The 17,961-nt window shown below is 42.4% G+C and overlaps 1 protein-coding gene across 3 annotated transcripts in view; it reads left to right on the top strand.

Annotated features, from left to right (window-relative positions):
* Positions 1–17,961, top strand: part of pomgnt1 (protein O-linked mannose N-acetylglucosaminyltransferase 1 (beta 1,2-)) — an 81,857-nt gene that overhangs the window by 20,747 nt on the left and 43,149 nt on the right. Inside the window, exons 1-4 of one of the 3 annotated variants that reach the window (XM_078561068.1) lie at positions 1,470–1,699; positions 4,082–4,184; positions 10,325–10,440; positions 12,933–12,998. In XM_078561068.1, the coding sequence (XP_078417194.1) occupies positions 1,532–1,699; positions 4,082–4,184; positions 10,325–10,440; positions 12,933–12,998 (453 nt within the window). In that variant the 5' untranslated portion in view covers positions 1,470–1,531. Of the gene's footprint in view, positions 1–1,469; positions 1,700–2,144; positions 2,324–4,081; positions 4,185–10,324; positions 10,441–12,932; positions 12,999–17,961 lie in introns of those variants that run through there. The other 2 variants (XM_078561069.1, XM_078561070.1) reach the window with 2 other exon arrangements.

The raw sequence follows: 17,961 nt of genomic DNA, 5'->3' as shown, positions 1-17,961 counted from the left end.
AAGTAAAGACATTTCTCCTTACCATTTATTGAGAGGGGAATTGAAGAGTAGTGAGGTTATGCTTCAGTTATAGAGGGCATTGGTGAGGCCACATCTGGAGTACTGTGTATAGTATTGGTCTCCTTATTTAAGGAAAAATGTTAATGCTTTGGAAGCAGTTCAGAGAAGGTTTACTAGATTAATAAAGGCTGGACAGGCGAGGCTTATATCTGCTGGAGTGTAGGAGAGTAAGAAGTGACTTGATTGAAACATATAAGATCCTGAGGGGGCTTGATAAGGTGGATGTGGAAAGGATGTTTCCTCTTGTGGGGGAATCTAGAACCAGGGGTCACTGTTTAAAAAGGGGTCACCCATTTAAGACAGAGATTAGGAAACATTTTTTCTCTCAAAGGGTTGTGAGACTTTGGAATTCTCTTCTTCAAAAGGTGGTTGAGACAGAGTCTATGACTATCTTTAAGACAGTGGTAGATAGATTCTTGGTAAACAGAGGGGTGAAAGATTACCTGGGGTAGGCAGGAATGTGGAGTTGAGGTTAAAATAAGATCAGCCACGATCTTGTTGAATGGCGCAGTATGCTCGAGGGGCCAAGTGGCCGACTCCTGCTCCTAATTCGTATGTTCATATTATTTCCCTATTGGATTTATTAGTTGCTATTTTGCATTTATGGCCCCTAGTTTTGGATTCTCCCGCATATGGAAACATTCTCTCCACATCTACTCTGTCCAACTCATTCATAATTTTAAAGACCTCCTTCAGGTCAACTCTAAGTCTTCATTTTTTTTTAAGAAAACAGCCCCAACCTGTTCAATATCTCCTTATAGCTGTAATCTCTCAGTTCTGGTACCATCCTTGAAAACCTTTTTCCACTTTATCTAGTGCTTCTATATTATGGAGACCAGGACTGTGAAAATTACTCTAACTGCAGCCTGACCAGGGCCCTATACAAGTTTAACATAATTTCACTGCTCTGAAGAAGAGTCATATGGACTTGAAATATTAATGCTGATTTTTTTCTCCACAGATGCTGTTAGATCTGCTGAGTTTTTCTAACATTTCCTGATTTTGATTCAGATTTCCAACAACCACAGTATTTTGCTTTTATAGTTTCACCACTGTTGAACACCTAGAAGTACATCCTAGTGTTTTATTATCATTTTTATTGCTTGGCTAGCCTCTGATACTACTTTTCAAAATTTTGTTCACCTGTATCCCTGGATTCCTTTGTTCTTCTACCTTATCTCTAAGGTGTAGATGATGTTTCTATTTTTCCTATTGAAACCTGAATGTTAAAGTACGTTTGCCTCTTAACTACCCTGTCTGTTGGTATTATGTTGAACTCTTCCTCCGTATTAGCTGTACCGCCGCCAGTTTGGTATGATCTGCAATTTCTGATATTGAGTTAATCACTCCTAAATCCAAGATGGCATAGAGAGCCTATCTCCCTAAGAATAGCTGGTGAAATAAGGTCAGCCGCATTTGAATAGGTAAATGGTATCCTCCATGCTGAAAATGATCTAACAGAATATCTACAATGCCAATCTGCTTGAGATGTATTTTTGAAATTCAGAATTGCAATCGTATGGATTTCACCGAGAAGTCTTACAAAAAAAAGAGACAACTGGATTATTTTAGAAGGAAATATACAGGAGAACCGGGGTGGCGGGACAAACGAACAGATGGGCACAGCATCTTGGATGCGGTAAATGCATGGAGAAAAATAAAATTCAGCCACAACATTCATTTAACAAAACATAGACATACTGTCCTAATGTTTCTGGATTGTCAATTGTAACAAGAATATAAATTGATTTTGTGGTTACCACAATCAGATTTGTTCAGTGACTCAAACGACAGGGGGCGCTGAATTCAAGATGGCGCTTGTGAATACGGTCTATCTAGGCCCGGGACCCGGAAGTGAAAGCCCCCGGACTGGGTTAGCACTGGGGGTCCCGGTCTGGGCCTGAAGCGCAGCTTCTGCACCGCAAATTAGAGTCCAGGCCCCGGGGGAGTGACGGGCCCCTGGGTAGTGGGTAGAGGGTAGAGGACAGGAGAGGGGGGGGGCGGGGCGGGGCGGAATGGTCTGTGGGGGACAGTAAAAGGCGGGCGGTGGTCGCGGGGCTGCGGCTTGCCCCTCCCCTGGGGCGGCCGAGTTTCTATGCTGAGGCCCCGGGCTGGGAGTCGCTCTTTTCCCCCTGTCCCGGTGATGGACGAGTGGAAGCCGAACCCACGGGCCAAACCCTTCGTTCCGCGGCGGCACCGCAGTTGGTTCATCGCCTGGAAGTACAGGTTAACGGGACAGCGGTCAGTGAGGAGGCTGTGCCAGGTGAGGGAGGCTGTGCCAGGTGAGGGAGGGAGGCTGTGCCAGGTGAGGGAGGCTGTGCCAGGTGAGGGAGGGAGGCTGTGCCAGGTGAGGGAGGCTGTGCCAGGTGAAGGAGGGAGGCCTTGGCGCCTGTGGGGATTGGGCTGGGGCCAGTGCAGCAAATCACTCCTGGATGGGGATTGTCCAGTTAGTGCATATCACTCACAGGTACTAAGATCCCTACAGGGCTCACACACATTTCCTCTTGTCCTTGACCTGTCTGCAGCCTTTGACATGGTCTTTCTCCAGGGAACGTCTCTCCACTGTTGTCTAACAGGGGGGCACTCCCACCTGGATCCATTCTTATCTATCACTTGCAATGACTCCCCTCCCTGCTCCTGCACCTTTACCTCTGGTGTCCCCCAAGGATCTAACCTTGGCCACCTTTGATTTCTCATCTACGTGCTGCTGCCTTTCAGATGATATGTTAAATCGAGGCCAGGTTTGCCCGCTCAGATGGTTGCAATAGATTCCATGGCACTATTTCGATAAAGAGCGGAGGAGTTTCCCTCCTATCCCGGCCAATATTTATCCCTCAATGTCATAAAAAAAAAGTTTATTTAGTCATTATCGTGCTGTTTGTGGGAGCTTGCTGTGCTGCGTTTTCTGTATTACAATAGCTAAACTTCAAAAGTATTTAATTGGCTGTTGCATGCTTTTGAACATCTTGCGTAATGAAAGGTGCTATATAGATGCAAGGTTGTCTGTCTAGGTACACAGATGACACCTAGCTGTACCTGATCACAACATCTTTGGACCCCTCCACTGTCTCTAAGTCATCAGACTGATGGTCTAACATTAGATATTGGATATTATTTGGGGGGGGGGGGGGGTTAATGAAAACGAATAAATAAAAAATTAAAATTAAAAATTAAACTTAAAAAAAACACAATTGGATTAGAAATAGGGTAAAGGTGGAGGAGAGAGTACATGGCCTGAAGTTAACTCGATGTTAAGTCTAGAAGGCTGTAACGTGCCTAATGGGAAGCTGAGGTGCTGTTCCTCCAGTTTGCATTGGGCCTCACTGGAACACGTGTTCGTCCTTGGCCTGCTGCAATGTACCAGTGAAGCCCAACACAAACTGGAGGAACAGCACCTCATCTTCCCATTAGGCACTTTACAGCCTTCTGGATTAACATTGAGTTCAACAACTTCAGACCATGAACTGTCTCCTCCATCTTTACCCTATTTTTAATCCAATTGTTTTTTTATTTTAAATTAAAAATTTTTATTTATTCATTTTCATGTTTTTAATCCCTTTTTCCCCAACCCCCACCACAGGGCCATCTGTCACTTGCTTTTATGTTGTGCTTTCACAGAGTGCTGACCCTTGTTCTACTATTAACACTTACTGCTCTTACCTTTATGGCAGTATCATTCTTCATTCAGTATCAGTACTCTTTAGTCTTCACCACTACTGTTAACATTCCCTTTGCCTTGTGTCCATGACATCTTTGTCAATTTCTCCTTAGCTCCTGCCTATCCCTGACCTTCTATCTTTCTCCACCTGCTCCACCCCCTCTTAAACAGTATGAAATCCATCCCATTTCTGCTTTTCTTTAGCTCTGAAGAAGTCATGCAGACTTGAAATGTTAACTCTGTTTCTCTCTCCACAGATGCTGCCAGATCTGCTGAGTTTTTTCAGCATTTTTTTGTTTGTTTTTCTCTCTAGCTGAACTGTTTTCTCTTTCTGATTCTGAACAGGCATTTTCTGTTTTCCAGACTGCTGCACTGCTGTTTTTACTTGTGACCGTAATTGTCAACATCAAGCTTATTTTAGATACAAGAAGAGCTGCAGCTGAGGAGGAATTAGTACAAGACTATGGTAAGCTTCTGTGTGAAGTGCCTTGTAACCTTTTTTCTATATGTGGAAGATGCTACTGTACCTAAATGCAAATTGTTGATTATGTTGGGGGATACAGCAATGTGAGAGAGAATGGTACAAGTTCAGTTCTCTGATCTTTATTGAAGGAAGGTTGCACATTGACTAATGATTGGGTGGGTGGGTGGGTGGGGGCGGGGGGGGGAGGGGAGGATGTGGAGGTGATGGTGGTGGTGACTAGTGTGTTTTTTGGCTCCTAATGTAACAATGCAGGTTAGAAGGTAATGATTTACACTGAAAATTTGCTTGCTCTTTCAACCAAATTGACAAGCATTTTCTTTAGCAGCACAGGTCAGTGTAGCCTTTTGAGTTTAGAACCAGTTCTTCAGCTATTTTTACAGCACAGTCAATATTAAATAAATACAAATGGAAGGAATGATTGTTAAGTGACACTTTGATCCATGGGTTTATAACTGTGTTTGAGAATATAGCTTGAAATAGTTGCCCTTTTAATGTCATTTGTAATTCATTAGGAGTGACTCATGCCTACCTCACTGTAACGATTTACCCAACTACATGCCAACTTTTAAAATTCAAGTGCATACACAATTTTTAAAAATAAGTTTAAGGAAATTAGTAGAATCTGCTTTGTAATGTTACTTTGTCATTATGGGTTCTTAACACTGGAATTTCTAACTTTCATAAAGAACACTTGTGTTGAAACATACTAACTAACTGGCTTAAATTTCTTTGATTACACTATTTAGAATCATAGAATGACACAGCACAGAAGGAGGCCATTTGGTCCATTGTGCCTGTGCTAGTTTTTGGGTAGTGCTATCCAATTAGCCCTACTCTTCTCCTCCTCTCCCTGTAGCCCTCTAATTTTTTTTTCTCCTTCATTCAATTCTCTTTTGAATGTTACTATTAAACCTGCTTCCACCACTTTTTCATATAGCACATTCTGGATCATTGCAACTTACTGTGCTCTTTTGCCAGTCATCTTAAAGCTGTGTCCTCTGGTTATTGACCTTCCTGCACTAAAAACAGTTTCTCCTTACTTTATTTAACCATTCATGATTTTGAACGCCTGTATCAAAGAAGGTTAAGGTCTTAACCTTCTCTGCTATAAGAACAACGCCAGCTTCTCCAGTCTGTCCACATATCTGAAGCCCTTCATCCCTGATCCCATTTTCTGCACCATCTGAGGTCTTACAAATATCCTCAAGTGGTGTGCCAAGAATTGAACACAATACTCTAGATGAAAGCTAACCATTGTTTTATAAAGGTTTAGTACAACTTCCTTGATTTTGTACTGTTCCAGTATTAATAAAGCTAAGGATCCCAAATGCTTCTCAACTTGCCTGCCATCTTTGAAGATTTGTGTACATACATCCCCTGATTCCTGTTCCTGCACCCCCTTTAAAATTTACCATTTGGTTTATATTACCTCTCCTCATTTTTTCCTACCAAAATGCATAATTTCACACTTCTCTGAGTTACATTTCACCTGCCATGTGTTTGTCCACTTCACCAGTCTGTCTGTCATTCTGAAATAATTAACATCCTCCTCAAAGTTTACTACATTTGAACTTCATATCTTGGGCAGAATTCAAAATTATGCCCTGTCTACCTATTAATATATATTAAAATGAGCAGTGGTTTTAAAACTGACCCTTGGGGGAGCCACCACTGCACACTTCCCTCTAGTCTGAAAAGCAACCACTCTCTGCTTTCTGTCCCTTAACCAATTTTGTATCCATGCTGCCATTGCCCCTTTAATCTCATGGGCTTTATCGTTGCTAACAAATCTGTTAAGTGGTACGTTGAGAAGCACCTTTTGAAAGTCCATGTAAACAGCATCAACTATACCACCTTCATCAACCCTCTCTGTTACTTCATCAAAGGGCTCAGTTAGTCACATCTGTTTTGCCTTCAACAAATCCATGCTGACTTCCACTTATTAATCCATACTTTTCCTCTTTGCAATTATGGGGAGATGGTGGCATAGGAGTATCAGGGCAGCTAGTGGAATTTAAATTCAATTAATGAATCTGGAGTATAAAAAAGCCAGTCTTAGTGATGGTGACCATTGATCATTGGTCGTTGTAAAAACCCATCTTGGTTCACTAATGTCCTTTAGGGAACGGAATCTGCCATCCTTGCCCAGTCTGGCCTACATGTGACTCCAGACCCACAGCAATGTGGTTGATTCTTAACTGCTCTCTGAAATGGCCTGGCAAGCCACTCAGTTCACTGGCAATTAGAGATGGGCAACAAATGCTGCCCTTGCCAGTGACACCCACATCCCATGGAAGAATAAAGAAAAAAAATGTCTTGTATTGTCTCCTACCTTAAATTGACTGGGCCTGTGGTTGCTGGGTTGATCTCTGTCTTTTTTAAACAGGCAAGTAGTATTTGCAATCTTCTAGTCCTCTGCCACTATCTCACATCCAAGGAGGATTGGAAAATTATGGCCAGAGCCTCCATAATTTTCAACCTTGTGTCAGTAACCAAGGCTGCATCTCATTTGGACTGGGTGACTTTTCTACTTTGAGATCTATGATCTTTTAAGCACCTCCTCTTTGTCTAATTGTATTCTATTCAATATTACTACTGTTCCTTTCTTCACTGCTACATTGGCAGAATCCTCTTCTCTTGTGAACAGATAGAACAAAGTACTCTTTTAGCACCTCAGCAACGCCCTCTGCCTCTACAAGAAGATTTCCCTTCTGGTCCCTAATTGCTCCAAATTTCTTTTGACTACTCTGTTACTGTTGACGTGATGATAAAAAAAACTTATAGGTTCCCTTTTAATGTTAGCTACTGATCTATTCTCATTCTCTTTGCCCTTCTCATTTCCTTTTCCAGGTCTCTTCTGTACTTTCTATATTCAGCATGGTTCTCTACTGTGTTATGAATCTTATTTGCCATAACCTTTTTTTTCCCAGCGACAGTGAAAGAACAGCGATATATTTCCAAGGTAGGATGGTGAGTGGCTTGGAGGAGAACATCCAGGTGATGTTGCTCCCATGTGTGTGCTGCCCATGTCCTTCTAGATGTTAGTGGTTGTGGGTTTGGAAGGTGCTGTCAAAGGAGGCTTGGTGAGTTCCTGCAGTGCATTTTGTAGAAGGTATACACTGCTGCCACTGTGCATCAGTGGTGGGGGGAGTGAATGTTTGTGGATGGGGTGCTAATCAAACGGGCTGATTGTCCTGGATGGTGTCGAGCTTCTTGAATATTGTTGGAGCTGCACTCATCCAGGCATGTGGAGAGTATTCCTGACTTGTGCTTTGTAGATGGTGGACAGGCTTTGGGGGGTCAGGCGGTGAGTTAATCGCCACAGGATTTCTAGCGTCCGACCTGTTCTTGTAGCCACAGTATTTATATAGCTAGTCCAGTTCAGTTTCTGGTCAATAGTAATCCCCAGGATGTTGATAGTGGGGGGGTTCAGTGATGATAATGCCCTTGAATGTCAAGGGGGGATGGTTAGATTATCTCTTTTTGGAGATGGTCATTGCCTGGCGCTTGTGTGGTGCTTGTCAGCCAAAGCCTGGATATTGTCGAGGTCTTGCTGCATTTGGACATGGACTGCTTCAGTATCTGAGGGGTCATGAATGGTGCTGAACATTGTGCAATCATCAGTAAACATCCCTATTTCTGACCTTATGATGGAAGGATGGTCATTGATGAAGCAGTTGAAGATGGTTGGATCTAGGACACTGCCCCGAGGAACTATAAGAACCTTTAGAGTATAATGCAGATGTTGTAAATTGTTTTATCTTTATGACCTTGTAGAGTAAAGTTTAGTTTTGTTTGTTCAAAACCTGTGAAATCTTGTGGCTTTATTCACTGAGCAAATGTCTCGAATCTCAAACTTTGTCTATCTTAAACAAAACATATGACTTGTAGGTCTGGCCAAGGATCGTAACATAATATAGAGACCAGAATTGTCCACAGCATCACTGGTGTGATCTAAACTAAATAAGTTTAACATCTTTGCTTTTCAATTTTATCCCTCTAGAAATTAACTCCAGTGCTTTTTTTAAAGGTAATGATTCATCCTGGTGCCCGTCCCCCTGTCAAGTTATCTTCAACCTTCCCACACAGCGCTAGTTAACCTTCCTACTAGGACGTTGGCCCCAGCTCTGTTGCGATACAATCCACCCACCTTAAACATGTCCCTCCTGCCCCAGAATTGTTCTCAATGTCTCAGGACTCTGAAGCCCACCCTCTTGCAGCATTTTTCCAGCCATGCTTTAACCTATCTAACCTACTATTTTGATACTCACTAGCATGTGGCACTATGAGTAACCGGAGATTTGTAGCTTTGAGGTCCTTCTGTTTAATTTCTTTCTGAGCTCCTGAAACTCTGACTGCAGGATCACAATTCTTTTTCTTCCAATATTATTGGTTCCCACATCGATTACCACTTCTGACTGTTCACCTTCTCTCGTCTCCTACTAACTGTTTTTTAAACAACCCATGTTGATGACTTGCATGTGGGTGGGGACTGAGTGTAATGTATCCATGTTAGCTGACAATACAAAGCTAGGTGGGAAACTAACGTGTGAGGAAGCAGCAAAGGGATATAAATAAGTTAAATGATGGGCAAGAAGTTGGTAGATGGAGTGAAAAGGTAAAATACAAGTAAATTTTTAGTATTCAGAGGGATTTGGGTGCCCTCCTACACAAGTCACAGAAAGCTAATATGCAGGTACAGCAAACAATTTGGAAAGCAAATGGTATGTCAGCCTTTGTTGGTACGGGGGTTTAAAATATATGAGAATAAGGAAGTTTTGCTGCAATTATATATGATTTTATGAGACCACATGTGACATACTGTATAGTGTTTTGATTTCCTTACCCAAGGAAGGATATACACCTTCAGAGTTCAAGGGATGGGTCGAGGGTTGGGGGAGATACAAAAACAAGGTTCACTGGATTTATCCCTGGAATGAGAGGATTGTCCTGTAAGGAGAGATGGAGCCGATTCAGCCTGTATTCTCTGCAGTTTAGAAAGAGATCTCAGTGAAATGTAATAAAATTCGGACAGGTCTTGACCGAGAGTGGATGCTGAGAGTCTGTTTCCCTTGACTGGTGAGTCTAGAACTATATCATAATATTTGGATATCGGGTCAGCCATTTAGGACTGGGAAGAGAAGTTTTTCCACCCAGATAATTGTGAATCTTAGGAATTCTCTACCCCAGAGAGCTGTGGATGCTCAGGCATTGAGTATATTTAAGATTGTGATTGATAGATTTTGGACATAGGGGAAGCAGTGAATATGGGGATTGAATGGGAGAGTAGAGTTGAGATAGAATTTCAGCCATGGTTTATCAAATGGCGGAGCAGGCTTGAGAGATCATGTGGCCTGCCCCTGCTCCAATTTCTTATGTTCTTGAGCACTGCAGTTCATGTGGTGTAGATACCACGAAAATCCAAGTTGGCAATGCCAGTTTGAGTGATCATCTTCAATTGAATAATAGGAAGTAAGGCTGTTTGTTTTGATTTAGTGGAGTAAACCTGCAGTAATACAATCTTGGGAGTTCAAATTACTTACTTGAGCTTTCCTCATGCAGTTTGACCCTCTTTATCCTCTCTTAGATGCAGCGGTTATGTTACTGGACCAATGATTGCGAGGCCTGGACTAATAATCCAGAGACTGAGAGTTTAAAACCCACTAGTTTGAAAATTTGAATTCAGTGCTTTTTTAAAATCAGGCAGTAAAAAAAATTGTTCTCAATAAAAATGACCGTGAAGCTGTCAGATTAGTGTAAAAACAAATCTGGCTCACCAGTGTCCTTCAGTCAAGGCAGCCTGTCATCCTTACGCAGTCTAGCCTTTATATCACCACAGTGTCACATCAAAGTTGACTCCTAACTGTTCTCTGAAGTGGCTTAGGAAGCCTCTCTGTTGTATCAAACAGCTAGCTAGAATAGCAGTTCAAGAAGGTGACCCACCACTACCTCAGGGCTGTTTGGTATAGGCAACAACGTTCATTTCCGAAGAATGAATGCTGCACAACAGTTTACTAATGTCAAGGCTATTCTGTAAAACTCAGTTCTACCAATTTACTTATCTACAGGCATTTCTATTACAAATTTTGATTTAAAGGACTTATTATCTAATTTTGTGGTAGATAATGCCATACCCAATATGGAAACCGCTCGCAGGCCATCCCATGGCCGAAAGGTCCTGGACATTGAAGTCTACTCCAGCAGGTCAAAGGTCTACGTTGCTGTTGATGGAACCACAGTAAGTACCCTTTCACCCCTTTATTTAATGTTATCGATACATTGCAGCACAACTACAATATTGTTCCTAACACTGACTTACTGTACACAAGGGAATAGGTATGGAAAGTCAAGTAATTTTTTGTCAGCGGAAGATATTGTTAAAGTAATAGTAAACCAGCATATCAGGAGTATTGAAGTTTGTAATGTGTTTGTACTTTGTATTTGCTTCTGAGTGTTATGAAATAGCACTTATTTTGCATGATAGGAAAAAGATATGAAATAAAAGTAGAAAGTGCTGGAAACACTCAGCAGGTCTGGCAGCATCGGTGGAGAGAGAAGCAGAGATAATGTTTCAGTCGAATGTCTCTTCTTCAGGTCTGCCAACTGTGGCGTACCTATCAAAAGACCAGCTAACTCAACATGATTGCAATCGAACCTTAGACCTTCCTGGTCAAATGGCTCAGCTTGTGGAATAGCCTTGCTGAACCGTTGAAGGAAAGTATTTTGCTCTGTTTTATGCTAACTTAAAAAGTTATTTTGTGTTTGTTTAGCCTTGCCATAACTGCTGAGCTGACTGATGAGAATTTAGTATTGGGAGTAATATTTCACGTTTGTACTTGCCAAGTGAGGTAAATCAGTACTGGACAATGGAACACTTGTGGGTTCCACTGATTGCTTCCAGGTCAGAAAAAGCATAAAAGTTGGAAGTGTTAGGAAATAGAGATAGTTTAAGTAAGTTATATTGGTATTTCTGGGTGTTAGGAATGATTTTTAGCTTTAATGTTTAAGTTTGATTTGTATTTCTGTATCTGTGTGTTAAGAGGTCAAGTTGAGTTTTAGTAGTGGAACAGGATAAAGTCCCAAGAAGACCTTCAAGTCAAAGGAAGGACAGGAACCTGGAAAAGGTCCTATTAAGTGAAGTCAAGAGTGAGGGGCAGAGAGAAAGGCTCCAAAATTCAGATTTAAAGAGACAAAAGCTGCAGAAAGCAGTATTAAAGTGAGAACAGCTTGCAAGAGGCCAGAAGGTCCAAAGAGACAGCTGAAGGCCTGTAAATCTTTGCTATGGGCGTGTGAAGCAGTGGTGTACTGTTGACGGCTGAGTTAATGAGAGGGAGCGCATGGTAGACAGCTTGAATGTACATGGTGACCCGGGGAGAGGAACATCGGAAGGAGAGTTCGAAACCCTGGAGGTGAACCCTTGCGGAAAGCGTCTGAGCGAAAGCATTGGTTTCGGAGACGATCCCAAAGTGAGAGTGGAGATTGGAAACCCTCAAGTGAAAGATGGAGTTCGGTGAGAACGGTTGGCTCATGGTGTGAAAAGCGCCGGTGAGGAGTTGAGGAAAGATCCAAAGCATCTGTGTTGGTTTCAGAGTGTGGTGTGTCTGACCACAGGTCGCCATAGGTTTACATGGACTGTGTGCTTACTGTGAACATTAAAATATAAGATAGCTTTTATAACTTGTGTTATCCTTACAATCTGTATATATCTGTAAAGGTATAGTTGTGGGTGAAGGAGTATTGTAATATAATTCATATTTCCTTGTTTAATAAATGCTTTACTCTTTTGTTAAGTTCATTAGCTGACTCTGGTGACTCTGTTCAGTAGCCACTCTCTACACATCTAAAGAAACAAATGAAAGTTAGGATCTATCAAGCTGGGTTCCACCCTGGGATCAGGCTTGTCCAGTGGTAACCTGAGCTGGAATCATAACAGAAGAAATCTGATAGATTGCCTTCATCAAATGCCAAAGTCCATACTACATACTGTGAACTTTTTTTTGTCCTCTCCAGCTCCCTTTTTTTAACAAGATTGCCAAAATGCAAGTTGTTTTGCAATGCCAAACCAGCTCCTAGTCTGTTGGTTTGTTATGTACACCCAATTTTGACTGGAATTGCATACTGCTGTGAATTAAAATGAATGACCTAACTCATTGTATTGCACAAAACCCTCTTTAAACTAGTTTTAGTCTGGTCGAAATAAGTACAAGTACAGTAACTGTTGAGTGCGAAGGATTGAACAATTAGAGGAGGAAAGTTGTTTGATGGTGTTTTAGTTGCTCTGCTGTCTCATTCTGTTGTGGAGCCTGTATATTGCTGCCGACATTCCTGAAATCTGTTACAAATAATAACTGATTCACTTCTTTCGTTCCATGTAGTATACCTATTTTATACTATAATATAAAATCAAATGCTTATTTTTTGTTTTAAAGAAACACCTGATCAAATTATAGAATCATGACATGTGCTTATTCTGCACTTTCACTAAAGTTTTTAAAAAAAAAACGAATCCTATTTTGTAGAATGGCAAATGATTGAAAAGATGGTGCAATGTGCATGCTTCCTGGCAGCCTATCATAAAAGACATTTCACTTGCAACCTGAGTTGTTAACCTATTTGCACAGTCACTTAGGGGGTGGGGGGAAAGGGAGAGAAGTTCCTTTCTATGGGAAGTCAGATCACATTCTTTACTTAGTGCATCAATGTAACCAATTTCATATTTTCCCATTATAGGTTCTTGAGGATGAAGTCAAAGAGCAGGGTCGAGGAATACACGTTATTGTTTTGAATCAAGCTACAGTGAGTACACTGCAATAAGAAGACTGAAACTTCATCCACATGTCCAAGAATTTTGTACCTAGTTTCAAACACTATTGGAGTATGTATGAGACAATTTAGACACTATTGGTCAGACTGGGTTCAATGGACAGTACATATTAACTAGTTCAAGAGAACACTGTTTGCCTTTTACCCTCCACATCAAAGAAAATGTAAATATGAAGAAAGCCTTGAATTTTTTGGCTGAACAATGCAAATTACAGGACAGTATGGTAGCAGTGTGTCCAGTTTTGAAGGGATGGCTAGGAGCAGACAGGGTAGAGAGGAGCACACTGCTTCCAGTGGTTTAATTAATAATGAGGGGCCATGGATTCAAGGTTAAATCTAAGATTTAGGATCTAAGAGAGTTCGAGTAACTCACGACCCTCTGAGAGGTAATATTTCTCCTCATCAATGTCTTAAATGGGCAACCCCTTACTTTTAAACAGTGACCTCTTGTACTAGATTCTCCCACAAGAGGGACACAGTGACGGAGGAGATCGGGAGTTAATCCTGTGATCTGCATTTGCAGAGGGGCCACTCTGCTTTGTGAAGAAGCCTTAAATCAGCATCCCAAGGTATAAGGAACTAAAATCAACTGAAGCCTAACTAGAGAGACGAGCAGCTAAGAAGAAAACTTGAAGAATAAGTTGGAGAAGCTTCAGTACAGACTTTGGAAGTTGAGGAATCCACCAGAGGGAGTGGAAGTCCATTGAATGAGTTGGCCCAAGTGGATCAAATATCAGTGGGAGAGCCTCTAGGGGACAGTGACCATTGTATCATAAGGTTTAGGTTGGTCATGGAAAAGGACATGGCACAATCCAGAGCAGGGATAATTAACTGGGGGAAAGCCAATTTTGATGGGATGAGAATGCATCTGAGTCAAGTGAGTTGGAATCAAATGTTGGCAGAAAGCACTGTGGCTGAACAATGGGCCACCTTCAAAGAAATGGTATTGCAGGCAATGTCAGGGTATATTCCCTTAAAGGGGAAAGGTAGGACAAATAAATCCAGAGCACCCTGGATGATTAAGGGGAAAGGTAGGACAAATAAATCCAGAGCACCCTGGATGACGAAAGATAGAGGTGAAGGTGAAAAGGAAGTGCGCTTAAGACAGATGTCAGGTAGAAAATACAATGGAGAATCAGGCTGAACATAGAAGGACCAAAGGGAAAGTGAAGAAACTAATAGGAAAAGCAAGGAGAAAGCATGAAAAGTGGCTGAGAGCTAACATAAAAGGGAACCCCAAGGTCTTCTATAAGTATATAAATAATAAAAGGGTGGTATAAGAAAGAGTAGGGCCGGTTAGGGATAAAAAAAGGGGACTTGCATGTGGTGGTTAGAGAAATAGCGGAGGCATTAAACGAGCATTTTGCATCTGTCTTTACAAAGGAAGAAGGTACTACCTAGGCCAAGGTGAGAGGAGGTAACTGGTACACTAGAAGAGTTTACAGTTGAGAAGGAGGAGGTGTTGGGCTATGCTACTTAAAATAGGTAAGGTACCAGGACCAGATGAGATCCATCCAAGAGAACTGAGAGTGGAAAATGCAGAGGCACTAGTGATAATCTTCCAGCCTTTCTTAGACACAGGGGAGGTGTCAGAAGACTGGAGAATTGCTAATGTTACATCCTTGTTCAAAAAGGGGTGCAAGGATAAAGCCGGCAACTACAGACCAGTCTGTTTGATCTCAGTGGCAGGGAAACTTCTGTAGACTATAGTACGGGATAAAATCAATAGGCACTTAGACACGTGCAGGATAATTAAAGAAAGTCAGCATGGATTTATTAAGGGAAAATCATGTTTAACTAACTTGCTGGAGTTTTTTGAGGAGGTAACAGAATGTTGATAAGGGAAACACTGTCGATGATGTGTATATGGATTTTCAAAAGGCATTTGATACAGTGCCACGCAACAGACTTGTGAGCAAAATTCTAGGTCATGGAAAAAAAGGGAAAGTAGGCACTTGGATAAGATTTGGTGAGTGACAGGAAACAGAGAGTAGTGATAACGGTTGTTTTTCAGATTGAAGGAAGGTTTGTGGTGAAGTTTCCCAGGGGCCAGTGTTGGGACCCTTGCTCTCCCTGATATATATTAATGACCTAGACTGTGGTGTGCAGGGCATGATTTCAAAATTTGCAGATGATATGAAGATTGGAAATATTGTCATCTGTGGTGAGGATAGCCTTGAACTTCAAAAGGACATAGACATGTTGGTGGATTAGGCAGACAAGTGGCAGATGAAGTTCAGAGAAGTGTGAGGTGATCCATTTTGGCAGGCAGAATATGGTGAGACAGGAGAAAATAAAGGGAGAGACTCTAAAGGAGGTGCAGGAACAGAGGGACCTTAATGTATATGTACATAGGTCATTGAAGGTGATAGGGCATGTTGAGAGAACAGTTAATAAAGCATATAGTATCTTAGGCTTTATTAATAGGGGCATTGAGTACAAGAGTAGGGAGGTCATGTTGGACTTGTAAAAGACACTAGTTAGGCATCATCTGCAGTACTGTGTCCAGTTCTGTGTGCCATACTTGAGGAAGGATGTGAATGCATTGGAGGGAGTACAGAGGAGATTCACAAGAATTATTCCAGGGATTAAGAACTGTAGCCATGAGAATAGAGGTTGGGACTCTTTTTCTTGGAGAAAAGAAGGCTGAGAGGAGACCTGATAGATGTATTCAGGATCCTGAAGGGTATGGACAGGGTAAATAGTGAGAGAGTGAGAAACTGTTCCCACCCAAGAGAGCATCAAGAACTCAAGGGAACATATTCAAAATAATTGGCAAAAGGAGTAAATATGATGTGAGGAAAAATTTTTTCACCCAGAGATCGGTTGGAGTCTGGAATGACAAAAGGGAATTGGATCGCTACCTAAAAAGAAATAATGTGCAAGGTTATGGGAATAAGGCAGGGGAGTGGGAATAGGTGGAATGCTCTTTCAGAGAGCCAGTGCAGACTCGATGGGCCGAATGGCCTCCTTCTGCACTGTAATGATCCTGTGATTCTGTGAGGCATGGCAGGGCTGCTCACACCTGTTGAGTGCACATCCTGTACCATGTGGGGACCCCAGGACACTACCCATGACCTAGACAACTACATGTGCAGAAAGTGCCACCAAATGGGAGAACTCGAACGCCGTATCTTGGAGCTCGAGGAGCAGCTGGTGTCACTGAGGACCATTCACGAGGATGAGAGCTATGTGGATAGCATGTTTCAGTAGGTAGTTATCCCGCAGCTTATTCAAGAACAGGCAGAGAGAGGCTGGCTGGCTGTCATACAGACAAGAAAGGCAAGGCAGGTAGTGCAGCAGACCCCTGAGGACATCCCACTTTCTAACAGATACTCAGTTTTAGAGCACCAATGGGGGAGAGGGTTCCTCTTGAGAGAGTAGCCAGAGTCATGACCAGAGCACCATGGGTGGCTCAGTTATGCAGGGCGGGAGGAGAAAAGAGAGGAGAGCAACAGTCATGGGGATTCTATAGATAGGTGAACAGACGGGCGCTTCTGTGGTCACAGGCGTGATTCCAGGATGGTATACTGCCTCCCTGGTTCAAGAGTCATGGATGTCACCAAGTGACTTCAGAGCACTCTGGAGGGTGAGATGCACAGCCAGAGGTCATGGTTCACATTGGTACCAACGATATAGGTAGAAAAAGGGATGAGGTCCTGCAGGCTGAGTTCAGAGAGTTAGGAAAGAGATTAGCAAGCAGGACCTCAACGATAGCAATCTCTGGATTACCCCCAAGGCCACATGCTAGTGATTATGGAAATAGGAGAGTACAGCAGATGAATGCCTGGCTGGAGAGATGGTGCAGGAGTGAGGGCTTCAGATTTCTGGAGCATTGGAACTGGTTCTGGGGATGTTGGGATCTGTAAGTGAAGGTGATTTAGACAAGTTGAGTGAGTGGGCAAATACATGGCAGATGCAGTATAACGTAGATAAGTGTGAAGTTATCCACTTTGATAGGAAAAACAGAATGGCAGAGTATTATTTAAATGGTGATAGATTGGGAAACGTTGATGTACAAAGGGATCTGGGTGTCTTTGTACACCAATCACTGAAAGCAAGCATGCAGGTGCAGTGAGTAGTTAAGAAGACAAATGGTATGTTCGCCTTCATTGTGAGAGGAAGAGGTGTCAGCTGTGGCTCAGTTCATAGCACCCTCGCCTTTGAATCAGAGGGTCGTGGGTTCATGTCCCACTCTTGGAAACCAAGAACTGTGATTGTACTCGAAAGAGTTGCAATCTGTGACTGTTGATAACTCGAAAGAGTTTCATTGTGAGAGGACTTGAGTACAGGTGCAAGCATGTCTTACTGCAGCTGTACAGGGCCTTGGTGAGACCACATCTGGAGAATTGTGTGCAGTTTTGGCCTCCTCACCTAAGAAAGGATATACTTGCCATGGAGGGAGTGCAGTGAAGATTTACTAGACTGATTCCTGAGATGGCAGGGTTGTTGCATGAGGAGAGATTGGGCCGACTAGGCCTGTATTCACTGGAGTTGAAAAGAATGAGAGAGGATCTCATTGAAACATATAAAATTCTGACAGGATTGGACCGACTTGATGCTTCCTTTGGTTGGGGGTTCTAGAACAAGGGGTCACAATCTCAGGATACGGGTTAGGACTGAGATGAGGAAAAACTACTTCACTCAGAGGGTGGTGAACCTGTGGAATTCCCTACCACAGAGAAATGTGGAGGCCAAGTCATTGAATATACTTAAGAAAGAAATAGATTTCTGGACTTAAAGGCATCAAGGGGCATGGGGAGTGCGCATGGGAGTATGGCGTAGAGATAGAGGATCAGCCATGATCATGTTGAATGGCAGAGCAAGCTCAAAGGGCCGAATGACCTACTAGTTTCTATGTTTCTATGTACAAGTCGGATGACCTACACCTGAATAGGGCCAGGGCGAATGTCCTTGCGGGGAGATTTGCTAGTGT

This window comes from Cetorhinus maximus, chromosome 17 (genome assembly GCF_964194155.1).
Source record: "Cetorhinus maximus chromosome 17, sCetMax3.hap1.1, whole genome shotgun sequence".
Taxonomy (NCBI): domain Eukaryota; kingdom Metazoa; phylum Chordata; class Chondrichthyes; order Lamniformes; family Cetorhinidae; genus Cetorhinus; species Cetorhinus maximus.
The sequence above is the reverse complement of the archived record's forward strand: the minus strand, read 5'-3'. Positions and strand labels throughout refer to the sequence as shown.